Consider the following 23,126-nt stretch of genomic DNA (forward strand, 5'->3'; position numbering starts at 1 on the left):
ACAAATGTAACTTTTGTTTTTTTTGCAATGCTTAAAGAATCTTGTATTGATGATTTCTTAATTTTGGAGAATAATGATATTAAGTGGCCTTCTATCTGCCTAATTTTATGTGCTTTTAAATGTGATGTATTTTATGCTATTTTTACATATTTTTATATGTTGTTTTATTCTTATCCTGTACAGCACTTTATGACTGTTGTCTGGGAAAGGTGCTATATAAATAAACATTAGCATTAAAATTTATTTTTGGGGAAATTGGGAGGGGCAAAAGTTTTGACTGCCCCTGGTGGCCTTAAAGTGCATAACTAAATGAGAAATTCATAAGAATAAAAGTGGTTTTGGATTTATGTTTCAGAATGTATTACCCTAAAGATACATTCTTTTTTATTGAATAAAAGTCAATCAGTGCAGAAGAATGAAAAAATACTCACAATCTCTCGAGGGCGCTGTACTCCGAAAACACCATATCAGGCAGTCTTTGGATCTTATTGTTCCTAAGAGACCTGAAAAAAATAAAGACATGATTAAGTCAGAAAAAAACATACAAATATTTAACTTGCACTGAATTTTAAAGAATTTAAATCAGAGACAAAAACTTTTGGTACAAAACTGGCAATAGGTTAACTCCTCGATGAGATACTTTATTTCCAGCTATAAAAAACAAAAAAAATAGATTTCAAGAAGATCCTAAATTAAGTAATCTTTTGAGCAGAAGTGATTGCATGTTTGAATCAATAATTGTCAACGACTTATAATGGAATAAGTAAAAAAAATCTAATTTTAAACATTAAAAACTTACAAAACATTTCCATTAATCAATTTTACATTAAAGCAAATATTTATATATTTTCAGGCAAAACTTTTTTTTGCTAGTGTTTTTCAACAAGCTCCACCTTTCTTCAATATAAATTAATAGTTGTGTAAAAATCATCTCAAGACTTGGAAAGTTAAAAAATATTATTTAATTTCATCACGTTTACACTTTCAAAAGGATTTTCTTAACTTGTTGCAAAAGATGAAGCAAATCTCCTTTAGATCCTCATGGATTTAAACGCAACAGGCATGTTTTCAATCAAAAAACCTAAAGCTTCCTAACCCCTAAAGATATAAAGACAAATAGACTTTTTACAGAATCACAAAACCACAAACACTCATGATCTGCATTTAAAAAGGCCTTTTTCAAATGCAGGACTACAATGCTTTTACAAAAGTTAAGCTAAACAAACATAAAAGCAAAGACAGTTCACTATTTATCACAAAGCAGACCCAAAGAGACCAACAAAATATCTAAAACTGTGTTGATCCAGCTGAAATAAATGACATTTTTTCAAGAATTAAAATGAATTCAGATCAGTTCAATCTCTGAAGAATTGTCTGAAAACAAACAAATTTAGAAGAACTAATATCTGTGAGTGCAGCAATCGAACTGATCCAAGCTGGTGATGAGAAATACAGCAAACCTGCAGCTGTATCACCATAAATAGTTTTTCATTGAGAAAAATCACAAAAAGGAGGTCAGAAAATGCTCCAAAAATCAAAACAAATGTACATTATTTTAGAAAATATAAACTCTCAATATTTAGTGCTCAAAAGTTAAAAATATATGGGTTTTTTTTGCATCTGGCTAAATATAATATAATATAATTATAATATATTATAAAAAATAACAAAGCTTCAAATGCATTTTTTTCGGGCTGTGGATTATGAAATGCACAAACAAAAAAAACAACAAAAAAACAGGCAATTAGTATTTTTATTAAGAGCAAGTAAAAACACTTCAGTGTCAAGTTATCATTTAAATACCCATTCCAATGAAAATTGGGTTTTAACGTGTTATTGTGGCATTTATCTCTTGATGGAGAACTTGTATAAAGTCTAACATAAAATTTCGGAGTATTTCTTCAGTCAAATCGTGAATCAGAAGCAGATGAAAAAGCCTGTAGCTGTAGATGTGTAGGCGCTAGAGTCGGCGGGCTACAAGCTCCCTGCTTCCCTCATTCTGATGCACTTCCACCCTTCGTTTTTCTCGCCCCCTAGCTGGCCTCGGCTCAGTTTTTCCCTCCCTTTTTCTTGCTCCGGTGATGTTAGGTTGGAGTTGTAAGGGGCTGTAAGCTTGCTGGAGAGCACGTAAACAGATGGATGATGGGAAATGAGGGCAGACTTAGCCCGCCCACAACTCAGAAGAAAATGTCCAATCAATTCCTGCCGCTCTGCAGAAACTATGAAAATGGCACAGATTTGACAGATTTTGGCTAAAATCATAATTAAAAGACCACTGGGAATGCTTTTATTATAGCTCAAAAGGTGATCGGAGTGTGACTTTATGCACATACGTGTATATTTGCATTAGAAAAAAAGAAAATAATCCCAGACTATATTTACAGGGTTCTCGCAATGTCTTAAAAAGTCTTAAAAGCACTGAATTTATGAATTTATTAATGTAAAAAAAACTTAAAAACGTCTTGAAATTTCATATCTGAACCTTAAAAATTGTGCAGTGAAACCTCTCTGTTTCCCCTTTTTTTGTAAAAAAAAAAAAAAAAATTCAATCACAATTATTTTAATCAAATAATGTAAATAAATAGCAACATAAGACGTTTTTATGCACCAATTCGCAAAAAACAGAAGAAAATAAGCGAGCTAAAGCACCACAGAACAAACACAAACAACAAGATAAGAAGCTACAGTTTTAATCTAAATTCGCTGACAAATCATTCTTCATTTTTGATACACATGGCCTTAAAAAGGTCTTAAATTTAACTCGAATGAACCCTGATTAATCTTCTGTGCTATCATGAGAAATCAGTCTCTTCAAAAAGAAGCAAATTTTTTTTGTCCATTTTAAATTATGGATAGTAATGAATAAAATCAGAAAAAGTCCAGCAATTGTGTGTTTTTTTTTTTAATTCAAGTATTATAAATTTCATTAAAGATTGCTTACAGTTCTTTTTTTTGCACAAACTGAAAGGAAATATTGGCCTGAGCTTCACAAAATGTCTTGACAGCTGTCAGATAATTTTGTTTTTCCAGTCAGTTGTAATTTTGAGCTCCTCATCATCTAAACAACACAGACATGCAAACAACATTCAAGCTATCATGACAAGCTCATCAAAGCATAACAGCTCCGCCAATGCCACTCACTTTCAGCCTGTCCCCTTGCTTTGGCAGAGATGTGAGAAATTATTCAACCTTGTTAGCAAAAAAAATCATCTCCGCACAAGCCTATGATTTGTTCTCTTTGGCTCCGTTGGCGTTCGACATGAGGCACCGCGCATGATCCGAAAATGCCCACCAGCCCTCTTCTCTTTCTCTATCCATGGATTTGTTTGCTTCAAACACTTGTTTGTTTGTGCTACTTTGACGTGTAGTCTCCCAAATGTCTTCGGGTCCATCAGCATGAAGGCGCTTTGTCAGGGTTTTTAGGATATTGTTCAAAACACAGACATGCTGGAGGCGGAAAGATCCGGAAACAGATGGAGGATTATGATATCAGATAAGAGAAAACGGCAAAAACCTGAAATTACTTACTAATGTTGATGTCTAAACATTTTCAAAAGAGGAATCGAAGAATCAGAAGCTGAGACTGACAGATGACAAGACAGAATGCACGTGGAACCATGTTTACCCTGGGTGCGGAAACACACGTTCAATGACCATTTAACGTAAAAACTGTATGTAAACTTGCATATATGTACGTTTCGAGCTTCCGTGTTCAAAAGTTCACACATTTTTTGGGCTCTACATACAAAATGTGCAGCCATTGATCGCTCATTGAAAGCTAGATCAATTGAATTTTGATCAATCAGAGACTTTGGTTTAGTAATCACATATATACGTCCCCCTAAAGTGTTGAACTTATGAAAATGTATATGAAGGAGAAATTAATAATTGCAGTTGGTGTTCGACCGGAACAATATCACAACACAAGATTTGCACATTTGACATTTTGCACCAAGCTTCTTCCAACTGTGACTGCATGTACTAGAATCAGGTGGTGAAATCAGTGTGAACACTGTATGCTAACAGGGTGTTCAAGAATGCACTGGTTCTTGAATGCATCACATGCTCTCTGTGTTGGTAGCATAGGAGAAAACTGAACTGACGGGATCATATATTTGTTAAAATAATTATCTAATTGGTTGTTTTATGTTTTTGCTCTGTCATTTTTAACAGATTCAAGTGTCAGCTAAGTGTTCATTTTAAATTAAAGCTATGGCAGGAGCACAAAAAACAACAAAATACATACAAAAATGTAAAGATCTATTCTCTGATTCACCTTTTTTTTTTTTTTACCTCTTTCACTTTGGCATCAATACCCAGAATTCCATAGTCCACATTGCAAAGTTTGTAGAAGTTACCCCAACTTGGGTCTATTTATAAAAGTCTTATTCCAATCATCTTTTGATCTATTTTAAAGTAATTAATATTAATTATGATGATGCTGTTTTTAGCCTAAATAAAATAAAATAAAAACTACCGTATTTTTCGGACTATAAGTCGCACCGGAGTATAAGTCGCAGGGGCCAAAAAATGCATAATGAAGAAGAAAAAACCATACATAAGTCGCACTGGAGTATAAGTCGCATTTTTTTCAAGTAATTTATTTTACAAACTGGTTGAAAAAAATGATATTACATCATCCTGGAAGGTAAGTTATAACATTCATAAGTGAATAGAAAACAGGCTGAATATGTGTCAACACATATTCACATATTAGCATCATGAAAAAAACGAAAAGGTGTAGCATTTATATAACATAACAGTTTTATTTAACTATAGCCTCAAGAACTCATCAACTTTGTATCTTTACTGTAATTAATTGCACGCAATCTCACTCCATATCACTAAATCCCTTAAATTCTTTGTCCTCTGTGTCACGTCTGAATAACTAAAGTAAATAAAGTAAATGCATAGATCACCATAAGAGGGCACTCTAGACTTACGGTCCATATCTCATCATTAAAAATTCGTATATAAGTCGCACTGGAGTATAAGTCGCAGGGACATTCAATCTATGAAAAAAACCGCGACTTATAGTCCGGAAAATACGGTATGTTGTTTCCTAGGACATAGTTTCTGCAGAGTGACAGTAGTTCATTAGAAATTTGACTTTGAGTTATGGGTGCACCTTTGATGTGGAGCAACCCCACCCCCCCTTCCCCTCCCCCCTTATTGTGGAACAAAGCAGGAGCTGAAGTCACCAAAAAGTTCTTCTCAAAATGTCATTTTTAAAACTGTTCCTGATTCACAGAGATAAAGAAATGAATGAAGAAATGCTAAGAAATGCAATTTTAAGTTTATTTTTCTAGATTAATGTCCTCCATTATGGGGGAAATTTCACAAGAACATGTTAAAAACATGATTTTAACATCAGAGTGGGTCTATAATACATAGCACTATGTACAATAAAAAAATAAATACATGTAAAAGATTTTTCAACTTCTACTATGTTTGGAACCATTTTTTGTCTGTGTGTTTTTATAGAAACAGTTTCTACTGCAACTTTTTCAAACATTTTGCTGAACCGTACCAATTCTTTGCCGAGCTTTTGCATTAGTCTGGCGTAGAGTCAAACTTTTCTGTCACACTGATCGCTTTTTGTTGACTCTCGGTACAGTTTGTCACTATTGTCATCGCTGCTGGTGCTGCAGCTTAAAGTGAGGGTGGAAAATGGATGATGTCAATCTCATGCTGAAAACAGTCAACTAACTGAGCATCAGGAAGCTGCTTGTGCACCACGAGCACGACGGTGTTCCTCGGCTACAGCTTACTGAAGAGCAGCTCTAAATGAGGCCCCATTTAGTAGAAGAAGAACAGGATCAACTCTGGCTAACTGCACAATTATACCAATTTCCCAAGAAGTTAAAGGATTTAATTCCCACTTTAATCATCTTTTGATCTATTTTGAGTGTTCCCAGTGGTCTTTTAATTATGACTAAGCTATTTTTGACCTGTGTTGTTTATTAAGACATAGTTTCTGCAGAGCAGCAGCAGTTTATTAGAATTTGCCTTTGAGTTGTGGGCGGTACAGTTGGCACAGATCAACCCCACCCCCACTTCCCATCCCCCATCTGTTTACACTCCAGCTAATCTTACTGCTCCTCACATCTCCAAACCTAACATAGCAGGTGCAACAAAAATGGCGACAAATATCGGAGATATTTAACCGAACAGTTTGAGATAGACGTCAGCTCTGATGGGGAAAATGAAGATGTACTTGGATCTAGTCACCTACTAGTGGAGGCATCAGAATTATTAAGGGATTTTTGTGCCACCATTTTAAGATCAAAATATTTCAAATTGCAAACAAAATGTAAAGTTTTAAGAATAAAGCTTCATAATTTGCAAATTAAAATTTTAAATATTTAATACTTTATTTTTGCTTTCCAAAAATATTTTAGCATTTTCAAACATTTTATTTGCTTTCAAAAAATATTTTTTGTGCTTGCAAACTTTTTTTGTGCTCCAAAAATATTTTAGTATGTGCAAACTTTTTTTGCTTTAAAAAAAAAATTTTTTTTTGCATTTGCAGCCTTTTTTTAATTGATTTCAAAGAATATTTTTTTTTTTGCAAACTTTTTTTTTTTGCAAACAGAAAAACAAAGCACCGATACAATCTCCAAAGTCCACCTCTGCCTCCAAGCGCCACCGATGCGAGGCAGAGACACTTGATTGGATATATTCTAGACCAACCAGCATGAACCGTCTTGTCTGGGATTGGCCGTTTTGTGGCACATATATTAGGGTAAAAGCAAGATGAGGCACAAACGCAGAAACATTTTTTGAAAGCAAAAAAAAAAAAGTTTGCAACCACAAAAATATTCTTTAAAGCAAAAAAAATATGTAAATTATGAAACTTTAGTTTAGTTCAGTGCTTAATTTTATGCTAATTTGGAGTTTAGGTAATATTTTAGCAAAATGCTGATGTTTTCAGCTAATTTATTATCTACTCGAGTTTTTTGGGGATAATTTAGAATTTAGCCTCTCTTTTAGCAACATGCTAACATTTTTTATTAATTTAGTTTGCTAACGAATTTTAGACTATTTTGGAGTTAAGCTAGTAAATGAGCAACCAGCTAGCAATTTTTTTTGGCTAATTTGGCCTCTAATGAGTTTTTTATGCTAATTTAGCCAATATTTTAGCAATAGGCTAACATTTTTTTTAACTAATTTGTTATCTACTGGTGCTTTTACACTAATTAAAGTTTAGCTTTTATTCTAGCAACATGCTAACATTTTTAGCTGATTTCATTTACTGAGGAATTTTCTGCTGATTTGGAGTTCAGCTAGTAATTAAGCAACAAGCTAGTTTTTTCGCTAATTTGGGCTCTACTAAAGGTAAAAACAAAAAAAAATCAAATTTTGAGACGTGATAGTTTCTTTTCATATTTTTGCTTTTGTTCGTGCCAAAAATACTTCACATAATTCACATTTACCTAAAAATAAAAAAACAAAGAGAGTGTCATGAATGCCAATTTTCTTCAAGGCTAAAGTAAGTCCATGCGGCTCCTTGTAGGTTTTGATCAGTAGAAAACGAGCCCAAATGGCTCTTTTACTGTTAAAGGTTGCCGACCCCTGATCTAGACCAACCAGCATGAACCGTCTTGTCTGGGATTGGCCGTTTCGTGGCACGTATATTACGCTTAACGCAAAATCAAAGAAAGGGTAAAAGCAAGATTAAGCATAACGCATGTAAAAGCATTTGTGCTGCAAACGCAGAAACATTTTTTGAAAGCAAAAAAAAAAAGTTTGCAAACACAAAAATGTTCTTTTAAAGCAAAACAAATTATGCAAATTATGAAACTTTAGTCCTAACACATTTTTTTGGATCTTAGAAAAACCTGATCTCAAAACTGACTTTTCTCAAACCTGTGACTTTTGCTTGTAATATGGAAAAGTCAATAATCACTCCATGCAGAACAGGGTGGAGCAGGGAGCTTGTGACGCCCCCAGTTTATTGTCTTCGTAGCAAATACATTCTTATTTAAACTGCAATTTTTCATCTGCACCTGATTCACATTGCTTTGAATAAAACATATTCAGATATCGAATTTCAGTTTAATTTATCTTTTTGTGTCCTCCATCATGAGAAAAACCTGTTAAAAACACCAGAATCTTTGATCCATCTTTCTGGCTGAAGATGGCATCTCTTTCATCCTGGGGGGTCTGGTTAAATAAGTGGAATGAATAAATTCCACTTATGTGAAGATGGCTTGTGCGGGTCACTGAACCACAGTGCAATCAGGAGCTGACAGAAATCTGCTGGATTGCTGATAGAACTGACACCCTCCGCCTGCCGTATTAGTTCAGCTTCTTTTACTGGAGTTGTTCTTGGCTCATCTTTTACTAAAAGTTCCATGTTCGCAGGTGTTTTCCTAACATTTTGCTCAGCTCAACCCCTTCCCCGGAGTGTATAGAATTTCACACACGGGCAACTTGGAAAAGCCACCAAACATCCCACAACTGATTATTTTGGAAACAACGTGCCGGCATACTGTTACTATCTCCGTTTTGTTCCACCTCAGCAGAATTCTGTTGTCCTAATTTGGCCACAGAAGTCTGGGAGGTTTATGGTTTCCAAGACCGATCCTCCACTAACTGTACTCAGATTTCTCCTGACCTTCTTATTTTTCCTTATATTGTAGATTAAACCCAGATTTGTCTTTTTCACACTTACATGATAGTAGAAACGGCAAAGGAGCCCTCATGACTTTGAGTTGGGGCTTAAATGATTGAATAATCCTTGTTCTTAGAAATATTTTGACAAAGGTGAAAGGCTACAGTCAGATTTCAAAATGTGAAGGAATAATTGGCTTAACTGTTACACATTAAACCCAGCTGAGGTCAATTCTTCAATTTACCCGAGTGAATAAGAAGCAGTTAGGCTTAAAATATGTGTTTTTTTTAATAGATTTAAACACACCAATGTGCAAATTTAATAAATTTTTCCCAACTAATTGTACCACAGCTAAAACTCTACTAGACCTGGATAGTTTCTGTTATTTGTTTTAAGTTAAGACATTTCTTGAACCCAAAAATTGTGTTTTTAATTATTAGTTTTCGTTATACGTTAAAACAGGGTTTGTCTTTTCTGAACAAGAAAAAGCAACAGGTGCTGTAGCGGTCTGGTGAAAGCTCAACCATTATTTAAAAAATGAAATACTGAACACCCCAGTGAACTCAAAACAAAGTCATTTCTTTCATAATGGAGCCAAAGTGGAAAATGAAAGTGTTGGTTTATGAGCGTTAAAAGCAATTCTGTGGAAAACTGTGAAGGGTTCAAATTTTCCACACGGTACTTCAGTTGTTTACCTCGGCTTTAGCTTGATGAAGCGTTTGGGGTTTACCATTTCACTTTTTGGTGGAAAATATGAGAATTAAGGTTTTTTAAAATGTGGGGAACACATCGTCACTTAAGCTTTGTCCTTATTTGTGCTTCCCTGACATTAACTTTTCCACTAAAAGTACATCAGTCACAAATTTAAATAAGAACCTTAAACCAAATTGTATTATAATATGTGTGCTCTATATATTATGTGATATCTTAGGGTTGCAGGATGCGTCCAGTGCTGGTACTGGTACCCAGTATCAGATGCGGTACCCGAACCGATACCAGACACGGGACAGAGTGCAGGGTTAGAGTACCAGTACTGGGTTATAACAGGGGTCCCCAAACTTTTTCTTGTGAGGGCTTCACAATCGCAGTTTGTAGGCTCATAGAAAAAGTGCAACAATCACAGAGTTTACCTAAACGTAAACATTTATGGTTTTCCAGAAGCCAACACATAATGCTAATAATCATTTTAAGTAATCTTCACAGAAAACAAAATACTAAAACATTTTTAAAACTTCAACCAATAAATTAAAATAAAAATGTGGGTCTCGATCATATGGCCAGATTTAAAAAAAATATGTGTGTCTGATAGTGTTTGGAGGCCGGGCCACATGTGGAGGTAGATGCAGCCCGTGGGTCGTAGTTTGGAGACCCATGGGTTAGGGTATGGTGTGCTCTGCGTCCTGCTTCTGGACCCTTTCCAGTTTGGGGTCCAGATGTTGAGGACCCATGATTTACTGGGAACAGCCAGCACTTCAAAAACGATGAGTTGGGGACTCACAAAACATCAAAAAATGACACGGACGTCAAAATGTGACTATATCCAAGCGTCATTATGTGACAAAGTGAGAGTGAGAGAGCATGTTTGAGTAGTTTCATGGTGGTAAGAAGATTTGTTTTATGAATTCGAAGCAATAAAATCTTTTCCTATTGTCATTATGTTCTAAAACAAGTAATGATATCTAAAACAAAGGCATCTCACAGACATTCGACATTCCGGACTTTTAACTAGTTATATTTTTAGACCGTTGTAAATGTAAACTCCAACCAAAGGCACGCTGGCAGACAAATTAATCTGATTATCCAGCCATCTAATTACTTCCTAAACAGGGTCATGTGCTGACAAAAGCAGAGCTGGCTTGTACAGCACAGTATTGAAACAAACTCAACATGCAAACAAGGACAAGTTTTAATATTCAGATCTCATTGTTTTTGGACTGAAGCAGAAGCGCCCAGAGAAATCACTGCTAAATAATTCACCACTGTGCAGTCCTTCCCCTCAGATTTATTTAATCAGCAAACTGCAAAGCTACGGACACTCCGGTAATGAGATTTAGTCTGTTAGGTTCACACTGGTCAGGCAGGGAGGGGCTTCTTTTTCTTTTTCTAATGTTTACTAGTGTATTTCTCCAACCTACAGTTTTAAGTGGTGTGAAATGTGCAAATCTTGCTTCCCGAATTGTGTATTATGTTACATAGACAGTGTGAATGTAGATAAATGTAAAATATGGTGAGGTAACTTTTTGGGGTAAGGCGTTCTCCGGTTGGAGTCTGTGCTGTCTTGCAGCTGTGTGAGGTTCGTGGTTACCTGCAACTTTTTATTGGGGCATCACTTGAGATGACAAAACGGTTAAAAGAAAGACATTTTTCAATGAACCGAAATGTCAGCTATAAATATAATTGTCTTTGGAGACTTGAAACGATGGAGGACAAATGAAAATGTCTCACAGTGGTCACTACAGTCAGAGGAAGGCAGATATCTTCAGGTGAGATTGAACTATTTAGTATCTTTCACATAAAGGTCGTAAAGATAAAACAAATATTTCTCTCTATTTGCATAAGGTTGTCATGCCCTGAAGGACAGAAATCTTGAGAGAAATTCTGCCGCTCCTTCAATGTTAGCTCTTAAAAAAGATCCACCCACCAGTCAGGTTCCTTAAAAAGAAAGCCATGTGACCGTGTAAGCCGATTCACACAGCGCTGACAGCAGAAGTCACTTACAGCCACGTAACGTTCGGGGAGAGCACAGGCACTTCCTGAAGGCTGACCTCCACACATTCAACGTCCGTCTGGGTGCAGTCGCAGCTCTCTGGATAGGTATCTAGGACTGACACAGACATGCACACAATTTGAAAAAGGATCAAATATTAGTAGGAGACAGAATAATTCATACAGATTTTTTTTTTGTTTGTTGGTTTAAAGACCCACTCTGACACAAATTGTGTTTTTAAGTCTTTCACATGTTCTTGTGGGATTTTGCTTATGATGGAGGACATACAGAGGGGCAAAAACGTATTTAGTCAGCCACCATCTGATTTTTAAATAATTAATTTGTTAATTATGGTGGAAAATAAGCGACAAAAGTTAACACTCAATACTTTGTTATATATCCTTTGTTGTCAATGACAGAAGTCAAACGTTTTCTGTAGTCCTCACAAACTGTTGCTGGTATTTTGGTCCATTCCTCCATGCAGATCTCCTCTAGAGCAGTGCTGTTTTGGGGCTGTCGCTGGGCAACACAGACTTTCACCTCCCTCCAAAGATTTTCTATGGGGTTGAGATCTGGAGACTGGCCAGACCACTCACGGACCTTGAAATGCTTCTTAGGAAGCCAATCCTTTGTTAACTGGACAGCGTGTTTGGGATCGTTGTCATGCTGAAAGACCCAGCCACGTTTCATCTTCAATGATTGGAGGTTTTCACTCAAAATCTGACAATACATGGCCCAATTTATTCTTTCCTTTTACACTTATTGCAGATTCAGTCTTCCCAGCCTGGTGCAGATTAACAATTTTCTTTCTGGTGTCCTCAGACAGCTCTTTGGTCTTAGCTATAGTGGAGTTTGGAGTGTTTGAGGTTGAGGACAGGTGTTTTTTATACAGATAACGAGTTCAAACAGGTGTTATTAATACAGATAACGAGTGGAGGACAGAGGATTCTCTGACAGAAGAAGTTACAGGTCTGGGCGAACTCTCAGTAACTGTGTCACAACTCAGAGGCGGATTTCTAATAAACGACTGTCGCTCTGCAGAAACCTCCATGGAAAACGACACGAGAGTTTTGATTTTGCCTAAAGACGGAATAATCATAATTAAAAGATACTGGAAACACTTTTATATTAGATTAATAGATGATCAGAGTGGGACTTGAAGATGCATTGATCTGATTGTTTTTCTAATTCTCACAGAAAATAGTACTTCTTCATAAACGCAACATTTTTCTATAGGAATATTTTCTTATGACAACAAATTTATCATAAAAATCCATATAAAACAAGTGTTAATAACTTGTTAACTTTCACAACAATTAAGAAAAATGATCCTAAATCCTTTGGTATTATCAGGAGACAGGAATTTAAGATGAGCTGCCAATCTTCTGCATTGAGTGGCAGCTATGAGAATAATTAACCTTTTGTTAATTAGTTTTCTGACCTTCAATCTAATATAAGCACAAGAAGACTCAATAATAAAAGCAAATACTTACAACACTCTCTCTGGGTAACCGGTTGAGCGTTAGCAGGTTTGTTTCTAAGTTTTTCACTGATCAAGTCTGCAAGTCCAATGTTGTCACCTGGAAGAGAAAATAAGGGAAAAACAGATATTCAAGTCAAAAAAACTCTTCTTTTGTTGCTTAATAAAATGTGACTTAACTCAATAAAAATCTTATCATGAAAGCAGCGTTTTTATTGTTTGTTTTTAGAGATTTTTTGAAATTGAAGTGTTGCCACGATAATCTCAAAGGAGACCATCTTTGTCAGAAAAATGTATAATTTATGCAAATTATGATGTCTTTTGTCTTAAAAACAGATGCTCTTTATATTTGTATTCTAGACAGTAGTCTGTAGATTCTATAAGGCTAAATGAACAACATTTTTCTGACATCTGCTGCTTCATTGTGTTTTTATAATAAAAATTGCCTAAATCTATTTCCTCTAAGTTTTGGTTACATGATCTGTTTATGCAGTTTTATAAATTAGAAGATTCTTCATAAAATGTTGTTAAATCAGTTATGTTGTAGTTTTGTTCTTGATGTCTATTAATTGTCAAATATACTCTTTTGGTAGATCATGCTTTAATATAATTTTTTGTTCTGTTTTAGCAGTAATAGTTTGTTTGGGAAGCCAGTATTTCTTTTTATTGGATGCTGATGTCATTAATGTTTATGAATTTTGGTTGAGCAAAGCAGAGCTCCACACTATCATTCTGGATTGGGCCCATTCAAATCTAAAGGGTTCTATTTTATCAATAAACCAGAGGCAATGCTTTGACTTCCCAGAGGCCATTTACAAAAAATAAAATATTCTTAAAGTTCTTCCAAAGTTTCATTTTTCTCATTGCAGTTTGATTTAATTTGGTAAAATATGTGGTTGGGAACTGAAATGGGACATAAGACTTTTTATCTTACAGATGTTTCACTGAAACTAACAAATCACTGCACACATATAGCACAATATTTCTATTTCCATCATATCCCTTAAAAGAAAAAACTTCCACTAGATTATTTTCTATGATTTTCATAACTTTCAAACTGCAAGTGATCTAAACATAAAGTTGCATAAAATCGTGACAATTGGGACTTCCTCAGAATTGATGTTTGGCTCAGGACCAACTGTGATGTGGCCTCCTTCCATACACATCTGCTGGTTTTTTCCTGCTGTAGTGCTTATTTTTGGTACCAAGAGTTTTTTTTTTTTAACTTAACTTTCTAAAAATGGAAATTTATGGAGGAAAAAGTAGTTTATGGCTCTTTTGGATTCAGAAATAGATTTGAAAAAAATTGTATATTTGAGCTTTAATAAAGAAATATATAAATAGATAAATAAAAATGACACAATAAACATAACGTGACATGCCTCCAGTGGTCTATGGATGGCCTTGGATGGTCTTTGGTCTTTGGAAGGCGGGGCTTCAGCCTGAATCTGACAGTCAGTCCAAGACTCTTGTCAGCAACTTTTTCAGTCTACTTTTCTTATGTGCTGCATTCACATCAGCCTCTGCTACGCACTTTCAAGCGACCACTTTAATACAGTCTTGATTACAAATTGCTACACAAGTTTTTAAATCAAAATTCGGGCTCTGCGTACAAAACAAGCGTTGAAAGTTAGACCAGTTAGACTTTGACCAATCAAGGACTCTGATTTGGTACTGACGTATGGATAGTGTCCTTTTTAATTCACAAAAGTCCCAACCGTTTAAAAAATTGATCATGAATGTGAAATGAATAATTGTGGTTTGTGCTCGGCCAAAATCCTCTTTTCCACTGAGCGGTACGGAGTGGTACGGTACGGTCCAATTAATTCTGGTGAGCACCTGTTGAGAGGAAATTATGTTTTCTCTAATCTTGCACTATAAACTTCATATTATTTTTTTCCAGATAAGTCTTTTGAGGTGCTTTTGTGAGAGCTAAGAACTGTCTTTTAAAAAAAAAAAAGAATGCTGCAGTTGTGATAACAATGATAACAACGATAACCATCCCTTATGGTCTTTCAATTACCCAGTAGGCTTCTGTGAAAAGAAAACCAGGAGGCGTGGAGTCGGTTTCTTTACTTTGATCATTCAATTTTTTGTGTTTATGCAACAGCATCAATGTTGGTATTTGCGCACTTGTAATGACATAGGGGGATAATCTAAACTGAGCAGGCAGTTCCTCTGGTGTTCATCAAAAATCCACAAGACGCTTCTTTTAACACAAAACGCAGAGAGTTTGAAAGTTTAAAGAGTTTTTTTCCAAATTGGTTTAAAATACAAAACCTTTTCTTTTGGCAGAGACTAAATCAGAGAACCATCCTGCCAATAAAGGCTCAAAAACTGGAAACTTGGAGGATATTTCAGTCACATATTGTAGATTCAGTTCAAACATTTACAAAAACATTCAGTGAAAGCAGTCGCTGCTGCAAAATGAAGATAGTTTTTTTTTTTTTTTTTAGTTTGAGGAAAATTATCACTGTTGGAAAAGTTGTTTTCAAAATGTGGTGTTAAGCAAGCCGAGGAAGTATCCCACAATTCCTCTGGAATGTCAAGATTCAACCTGGGTGAGGAGGCCTAAAACTGGCTGTCACTGTTGAACTTTGGATAAGTATTTTAGCACAAAAAAGCCCACAATATTGGGGGAAAAAAGTCCGTTTGGCTTCACACAATAGAGGATTTTCAACGGCTTGTCGCTTCTGGCAGGTCATAAGCAGGCGGTCACGGGGCCACACGTGGAAAAAAACTGCTAAATAACCAGGATTATCACATTTTCACTGACCACATGAACACAAAACCTCCTGACCGTAACCATTTAAAAAGCAAAAAAACAAAACTCTACTTTCAACAAATGGGTGATCATCAATGGGTGCATCAGATAGTAGGTTTTTGGTCACAAGTTTAAGATGCAAAACTATTGCCCAAAAAAGAACTTTATTTATTCACTAGCTCAAATTTGACCACCACATGATGTAATTGTATTAAGAAGAATTATCAACAACTTTTGAACTCCTTCAATACAGTCGTTTCAAAAAATGCATAAAATAGATGAGTTACTCTCACCATAAATATTTTAAAACAAACTTTTCCCGCCAAAAGTGTGTCTTGGATTTTATAGTAGCAGCCATTTTGAAATGAGCAAGAAAACCTCTTCTACTGCCCCTAGTGGCATGATAATGCACTACAAGGCAGAAACATGGACCAAGTTAGGTTTTTAAGGAAAGTTTTGATCATAGTGATCAGAAAAAGGTCTCAGAAATACATGTATCACATATGATACAAATGGTTATATTGGCTTAAAAGTTAAATTTCATATTTTTTCTTTTTTCAGATTTTCTTATTGTGCTTTAATCCTTGATTGATCCCTATTTGACATGAATAAGGCAATCTTCAGTTGCTAATTGAAACATCTTCTTACCTTCACTCTATTGTCATGTTCAGTTAACGTCTCATTAGCTGTCTCGCACCTAGGTGTGTGAATTTTTTTCTCTGCATTAGACCCCCACCTCCTGGGGGAGGGGTGAGCTGCAGACACAGCCGAGTTCCAGAACCATTTAGTGGTTTAACCCCCCAATTCAACCCCTTAGTGCTGAGTGTCTAGCGGGTATGTACCGGGTCCCATTTTTATTATTTAGTTTGACTGGGCCTGGATTTGATCTCACAACATTCCAGTCTCAGGGAGGACACTCTACCACAAGGCCAATGAGCTTAGGTCCTTTTTCTTTTGTCATATTTTAGTTCCTGTTTAAACTAAATTCAAACCAGTCACTGGAGTGGATCTTCAACCAATCCTCTCCATTAGACTTCTGTTTCCCCCCATTCCTGAGAGAATGACTGGAATGCATTTGCATACTTTCCCCTCTGCCGAGTGTGACCTGACTAAACAAATCAAAGAATTTGGGTGTCAAAGGTGAGGGCGCTCGCTCAGGCTGGACATGTGATTCAAACATCCCTGAGGCAGCGCTGCATAAAGAACTGTCAATGTCTAAAAAAAATGACCTCATGGATGAGAGATCTGTTAAAAAAGAGTAACACGACAAAGCTTTCATAAATAGATCTCAGAAAAGAACATTTAGACAGTCCAACTCACAGTGTCTGTTGGTATACTTTCCCACAAGCATTAAAGCCATGTTTGGTAAAAAATATAAAGGCATGGTTGTGGGGGGGAGAAAAGGCCTAAAGCACTGACCTGAGCCCATATAGAAGCGAAGGAGAGTCAGTCTTAATTATAATGTTGTCAAATCATCAATACAAGCATTTTAAACCTTTGAAACTGAGTGACGTAACCGGGCGTTCTGCCGCACCACTACAACATCAACGTGATAAAACTATGTTGAAAATAAACGTGCTTCAATACTAGTAAACATTTTTGGGGTTTCTGCAACAAAATTAAACACTTTTTTTCCAAATGGAATTTTCTATTTTGGTAAGATTTTATGTCCAGTGTGTGAATACAACATGGAAAAATGACTAAACAAAATGATTGTGTATTCAGACGGGACATGTTTGGTTCACTTAAAGCAGGGGTGTCAAACTCAATCACACAGGGGGCCAAAATCCAAAACACACCTTAGGTCGCGGGCCGAACAAGATAAACATTTATTAAACAAACTAAAACTAAATTTTCTAAAACTTTCAACTTTTTAACATAACTATGAGTAATAAAAACAGGCAGAAATATTATTCCAGAATATATCAACTGAAACGTAAAATAACTTTCTATATTTTACCCTCCATAAAAGTATATTTTAACAAATTTATATAAGTTAGAAATAAGCGCAAGATAACATCGGGTTATTAATAACAATAAAATAAAATGATTATCTGGAGGGCCGGATCCGGCCCCTGGGCCTTGACTTTGACACATGTGACTCAAAGTGAACCAGAGTTTGTTTCCCCTGATAATCACATTTTCAGTCTAAACGCCGTGGTCCGTGACCAGGAACTGCTGTCAGACCCACCTTTGGAGGTGTTTTTGGTTCATTTCCAATCAGACTGAGCTCTGGTTCACTCAGTTTTCTCAGTCTGATCAGGTTCTGCGCTCAGATTGGAAATACTGAACCGTTGCCATGAATTACGTGATGAAAACAGAGTAGTGGAGCAACGATGAGGCAGAGCAACTCATTGAAATGTGGTCATTAAAACAACTTTTAACGTGATAAATATTGCTTCTCAGAATGATTTCCTGACAATCTATATGTCATAAACACTTATCAGTGTACCTTAAAAGCCGACGTCACCTCAGTAACCACCTTGCAGCAGGCCTCTACTGTAACAAAGCAGCAATAAAAACGTTGTACCTGACGTCGACATAGATGTTCAAAATGTTTTCAGCAATATATAAGATTGGAATAGGTGAACTCTCCCGACGATACTTTGTCGTTGCTTTGCCTTGTCCTTGTAATTCCTGGCCAATGACTGAAGAGATCTGTACTCACATGGTTTTGTTTAAAAACTCTGGTACGGGGCAGAAAATGTCCAGTAGTCTGAATACGGCCCAAACGCAAGGTCCAACGGACCAAATTAAGTGGATTGGACCAGACCAACAGACTTTTCCAGTCTGAATACACCCTTAGTGTCACATAGGTGAGGCTGTGCTGATTAAAATGATCCAAGGTAAGCAAACAATTTATCTTTCAAATTGAAAATACAAGAGTAATAGACAAAAACTGAGATGATGTTCTCAAGAGTTAGGCATTGCAAAGATAACAAAATCATTTTTTCTATAAAATTCAATGTCCCTAAAATTATTATCTTATATTTATAACAATAACAATAATAAAACTGTATTTCTGATCCTTTCATTTGCAATAACCTTCCACTCTGATGTTTTCAATTCTTCCAAAGTCTTCCGTCCCCCTCCCGCCCCACCATTTATAATGTTCGATCTCTGGCACTGCTTCCAAGGAACGTTTCTATAAAACCACTCAGCCTTATCCCACACGTCAAGAACTTTACAGCTATAAAAAATAAATAAAATAAAAGACAAACCTCATCAGTTTTGCTTTTCAGGCATCATAAGTTAGAAAAACTGTCAAGAGAACCGCAAACTATTTGTGGGGAAAGACATTCACCTGCTGTGATTTAATCACTACTCTAAAACAGTTCATAGCAATTACAAACGTGTGTGCAGGTTCCAATCCACGTGGATGTTGTTAAAGGAACTGTAGAGTGCCTTCAAAGAGCCAAAACACACTATGTTCTCACATGGTCCTGTGGATTCAGGAGTGCGATAGAAAGCTGCGTCATGCAGTTTAGTGAACTAACACACCTCTCCTTCTCCTTTGTCTTGTTTTCTGCTTCTGTGTAGATCTACCATCACAAGGGAAACAAGAAGCTCAATAAAAGACTCCAAACATTGTTTACTAGAGGCAGGTGATTTGTTATCTAGCCGGGGTGAGAGGTGGAGGAGTGTGCTGGTGCGTTCCGATAGCACAACGCCTAAATTAACCATAGCTATTCTCATGTGCATGGCTTATTTTGTTGTCAGCACAAACTAGCTTCTCTAGAGAGGTTCTTATGCACCAAGACATGCATAAAAAGATTGTCCTTATAGTTCCTTTTTTTAAATCGCTGTAAAAATTCAAATAAATGAAAGTTTTCATACTTGAACTGATGAGACAGCCCTTCTAGAAGAGTTTCGATTTTCTCTAGGAATTTGACCCATAAATCCTGATAAAATTTAAGGAGCACAGTCAGGTTTTAGGACCCACTTACTCAAGCGCTCTTTTAAGAGTCGCCTTTAAAGTTTCACTAGGGCCAGATAATTTCTATTATTGTTCAAATACGCTTCCATCCTTTTTCCATCCTTACAACACATTGGCACATAAATGGGAAAGAATTAAAGACCCACTCCGATGAAAATCGTGTTTTTGGTGTTTTTAACATGTTTTTGTGGCATTTTTGTTGAAGGTGGAGGACATATATAAAAAAATAAAGCTTAAAATTGTGTTTCTGAGTATTTCTTTATTTAAATCACTGTGAATAAAGAGAAAACCAAAAAGAGCAAAAAGCTAAAAACCATTAGTCGGAAGTGTAAATTCCTCGAGATTTCAGAGTTTAAGCGACTTTTATTAAAACTTTTTAATATAATATTAATTAAAGGTTCAGATTTGTAAAACTGCTAAGATGTTTAAAGTGGAGCTATAACTCTAGATCAGTTTTTACATCTGACCACAGTTAATTTTCATTCTGTCACAGAGAAAAGTGGCTTTGCGTCAGAATATAACACTTTATATTAGTATTGTGTTGCATATCGGTGAAAAGCTGCTTTAAAGCGTTGCTTACCAGCGCAAAACCACATTTCTTTGTAGATTAGCTCATTCACGTCGATCGTGTAAGGAGTTATGGTATGCTAAATAGCACTGTAGAGACTCCTCAGGTGTTAAAGGTCAAACATTTAAAACGCAAAAAACACATAACTGTTAGGGTGGCAAATTATATTAGTCTTTTTTGACCAAAAACTAGTATTTTTCAACCAACATGTGCGGCGCGGGGGAGGGTGGGCGGTTGACTTCCTTTCGGCTAATGATTTTCAGTCGCCATCTTGTCCTCCTCGAAAAAGCCTGTGGCTGACGTAGATGCTGCAGTCGGTGGACTACAAGCTCCCTGTTCCGCTCCATTCTGATATATCCGCTAGCAGACGAATAGATTCATGTACGTCTTTGTTTTCCCCGTCTGAGTTAACATCTGTGCGTCTGGAAAGCTTGAAAATTGATCGCCACTTTCGTTGCACAGCTGATGTTAGCATGGGGGTGTAAGGGGCTGTAAGCTAGCGTGATAACATGTAGACAAAGGGATAACAGGAAATGGGGGCAGGCTTACATCCTGCAACAGTCCTGCTTACATCTCAGAGGTAATTTTAATAAACACCTGCCGCTCTGCAGAAACTATGTCCTAGAAAACAAGTTTTTTTTTGTTTGTTTGTTTTTTTGCCTGAAAACGGCATAATCATAATTAAGAGACTACTGGAAATATATCAAAAGATGAATGGGACTATTTTCATATCTGTTAATTAACATTTATTTGTATATATTTTGTGGTGCTTTTTTATATTACAGCTACTGAATTAAAAGCAGCTCCTCAACTCAAAAGGGAAGTTTTCAAGCCATAAGGTCTGTTTCTAATATATATATTTGTTGCATGTTCAATCACAAAAATGACTGGCATCTTTCTAATGTTTTCTGTTTAGACAGAACACAGGACTGGTTTGACTGGTTGTAATGCCTATTCACCAAAAGTCTCAACCAACAAAGCATTTGGTTATCTCTGAATTATTTACACATCTCACACATTCATCGTTACAACACAGATGTTATGTCCTTCCTGACTGCTCCTACCATGCGGGGGCAGTTTTACCTGAGAAATATTGTTTGATGACATGGCGGGGGGGACTCAGACAAACGGAAATTGAATTCAAGAGCGATCTAGACTTGTGAGGGTAGCAATTATTCTTCCTTACAGTGAAGTCTATGTTTTTGACGGTTTGAGCTCAAATGCATCCATTTGCGTCACTGAAAATACTCAGAAAATGTCTTTTTATAGAGTAACGTGAAAACTTTTTTCCAAGCCACTTCAGTGTGTGGTAACTTTCCTACTTTGAAAACAATTCATAAAAAATACATTTGACACTTAAGACTTGCTATAGTCTCCTAAAGCAGAAACTCATGGAAAATTGGGAGGGTTTGCGATGTAAAAGAATATTGATAAGATTGATGAGTTTCAATTCAAAAATCGACCTGAGCTGAACTTTCCTCTGTTATGGGGAAAAAACAAGTATTAACAACAAGAATTAAAGCCTGTCACTTCATAAGTGACAGATTATATGGTCATATATTCAAGTCCATCATTGAAGCAGACGTATATCTGCTATGTGGAAGAAAACGAGCAGCAGAAAAGACGAAGGAGGCCCGAATGTGCCAGCCTGCGCCGCAGCACGGAGCAGAACTGTCAGTGATTCAGTGGGACGGCAGGGATCACTGTGTCATCCAGTTCAGAGAATTCTCACATGTATTCACACAAAATTAGCTTTTGCTCAATGCTCAGGGGAGTCTAATCCCTTTCAATTCTGCTCAGAACAGAAGAGTAACTCCATGTTACTTAATGAGAATTTGGACAAAAAAATACAGTTAAAGAAGTTTGGTTTTCTAGTAAAATTAGTCAATAACTACAATGTTTTTGACAGAGCGACCATCGATCTGTTTAGGGAAACCCTAAAAATAACAAGAATCTTTTATTTCTCTAATCTCTAATGGGAACAACCTATAAAGTGAGCTACGGGGTTCAGAAGTTGATTTTATTGTCCTGCGCACAGATGGACCGGATTCCCAAAAACATCTAATATGTCCTGACTTTGTCTAAGTTTGAGTGCAAACATAAAACTTTGTTGTTTTCTGCTGTCTTTGTTTGCTGAGCTGCACCATCTGTACTGCTAGAGTGTCTTTAGGCCTTAAAACTTTTAATGTCTCTTCTTTTGGTCCATCCTTACTTCATTTCAAATGATTTTATTTCTTTTAAGCATCACAAATTAAATGTGCTGTGGGTTGGAATTACAAATGAAATATTTTCCCCACTCAATAGAATCAAATCAAGCTATAATTTACCTACTATGAAATTATAGCTTGATTTGATTCTATTGAGTGGGAAAAATAATTTCCAGAATTGATTCAATTTGATTCACCAGAGCCTGGATCGATTTGATTCAGATTTTTTTTTTATTATTATTATTCTTTCGATCCTCTCAACTCAGTTCAATTCAATTCAATTTCGAGTTTACACGGTTTACATATTTAGACACATTTGTTTAGAAATTCATAAATAATCTCTATATATGTTTTACATTTATTCATATTAATCTCATACAGTTCCCATACTGTAAATTGTACTAGTGAAATAATTTGATTCTTCTGCCTCTCCTGGAGGGCATTTCAGTTTGGCCACTAGGTGGCGATTGTGCTAAAGCATTACACCTTATTCCAGAAGAAGAGCAAAAAACAGTGCTTTACTTAAAAAACAAATATTTCCTTAAAAGGTTTTAGAAAATTCATGCCTGTGAGTTTATAAAGATGTTCATTTAGTCAGCAATGTATGTTTAGGTTGACCGAGCGTTAGCATTAGCCGTCCTATGGGAAATTCCATGATACCATAGCATCAAGCTAACTTTATGTGTTAGATCAATCTCTACTTTTATGGATCAATTATTGATCTATTAAGCTTATATAGCCATACTATGACATATCCAAAACAACAACAGGGTCAGAAACAACAATTTATACCAAAAAAAAAACTAACAAGTACAACATGGATTTTGAAATAAATTACAGGATACG

The 23,126-nt window shown here is 36.0% G+C and overlaps 1 protein-coding gene across 1 annotated transcript in view; it reads right to left on the reverse strand.

Annotated features, from left to right (window-relative positions):
* Positions 1 to 23,126, reverse strand: part of rxfp2a (relaxin family peptide receptor 2a) — a 69,489-nt gene that overhangs the window by 31,091 nt on the left and 15,272 nt on the right. Inside the window, exons 3-5 of the mRNA XM_024266791.2 lie at positions 12,818 to 12,904; positions 11,336 to 11,441; positions 432 to 503 (exon numbers count right to left, since the gene is read on the reverse strand). Coding sequence (XP_024122559.1) covers positions 432 to 503; positions 11,336 to 11,441; positions 12,818 to 12,904 — 265 coding nt within the window. The remainder of the gene's footprint in view (positions 1 to 431; positions 504 to 11,335; positions 11,442 to 12,817; positions 12,905 to 23,126) is intronic.

The sequence above is a fragment of the Oryzias melastigma genome, linkage group LG14, assembly GCF_002922805.2.
Source record: "Oryzias melastigma strain HK-1 linkage group LG14, ASM292280v2, whole genome shotgun sequence".
Taxonomy (NCBI): Eukaryota; Metazoa; Chordata; class Actinopteri; order Beloniformes; family Adrianichthyidae; genus Oryzias; species Oryzias melastigma.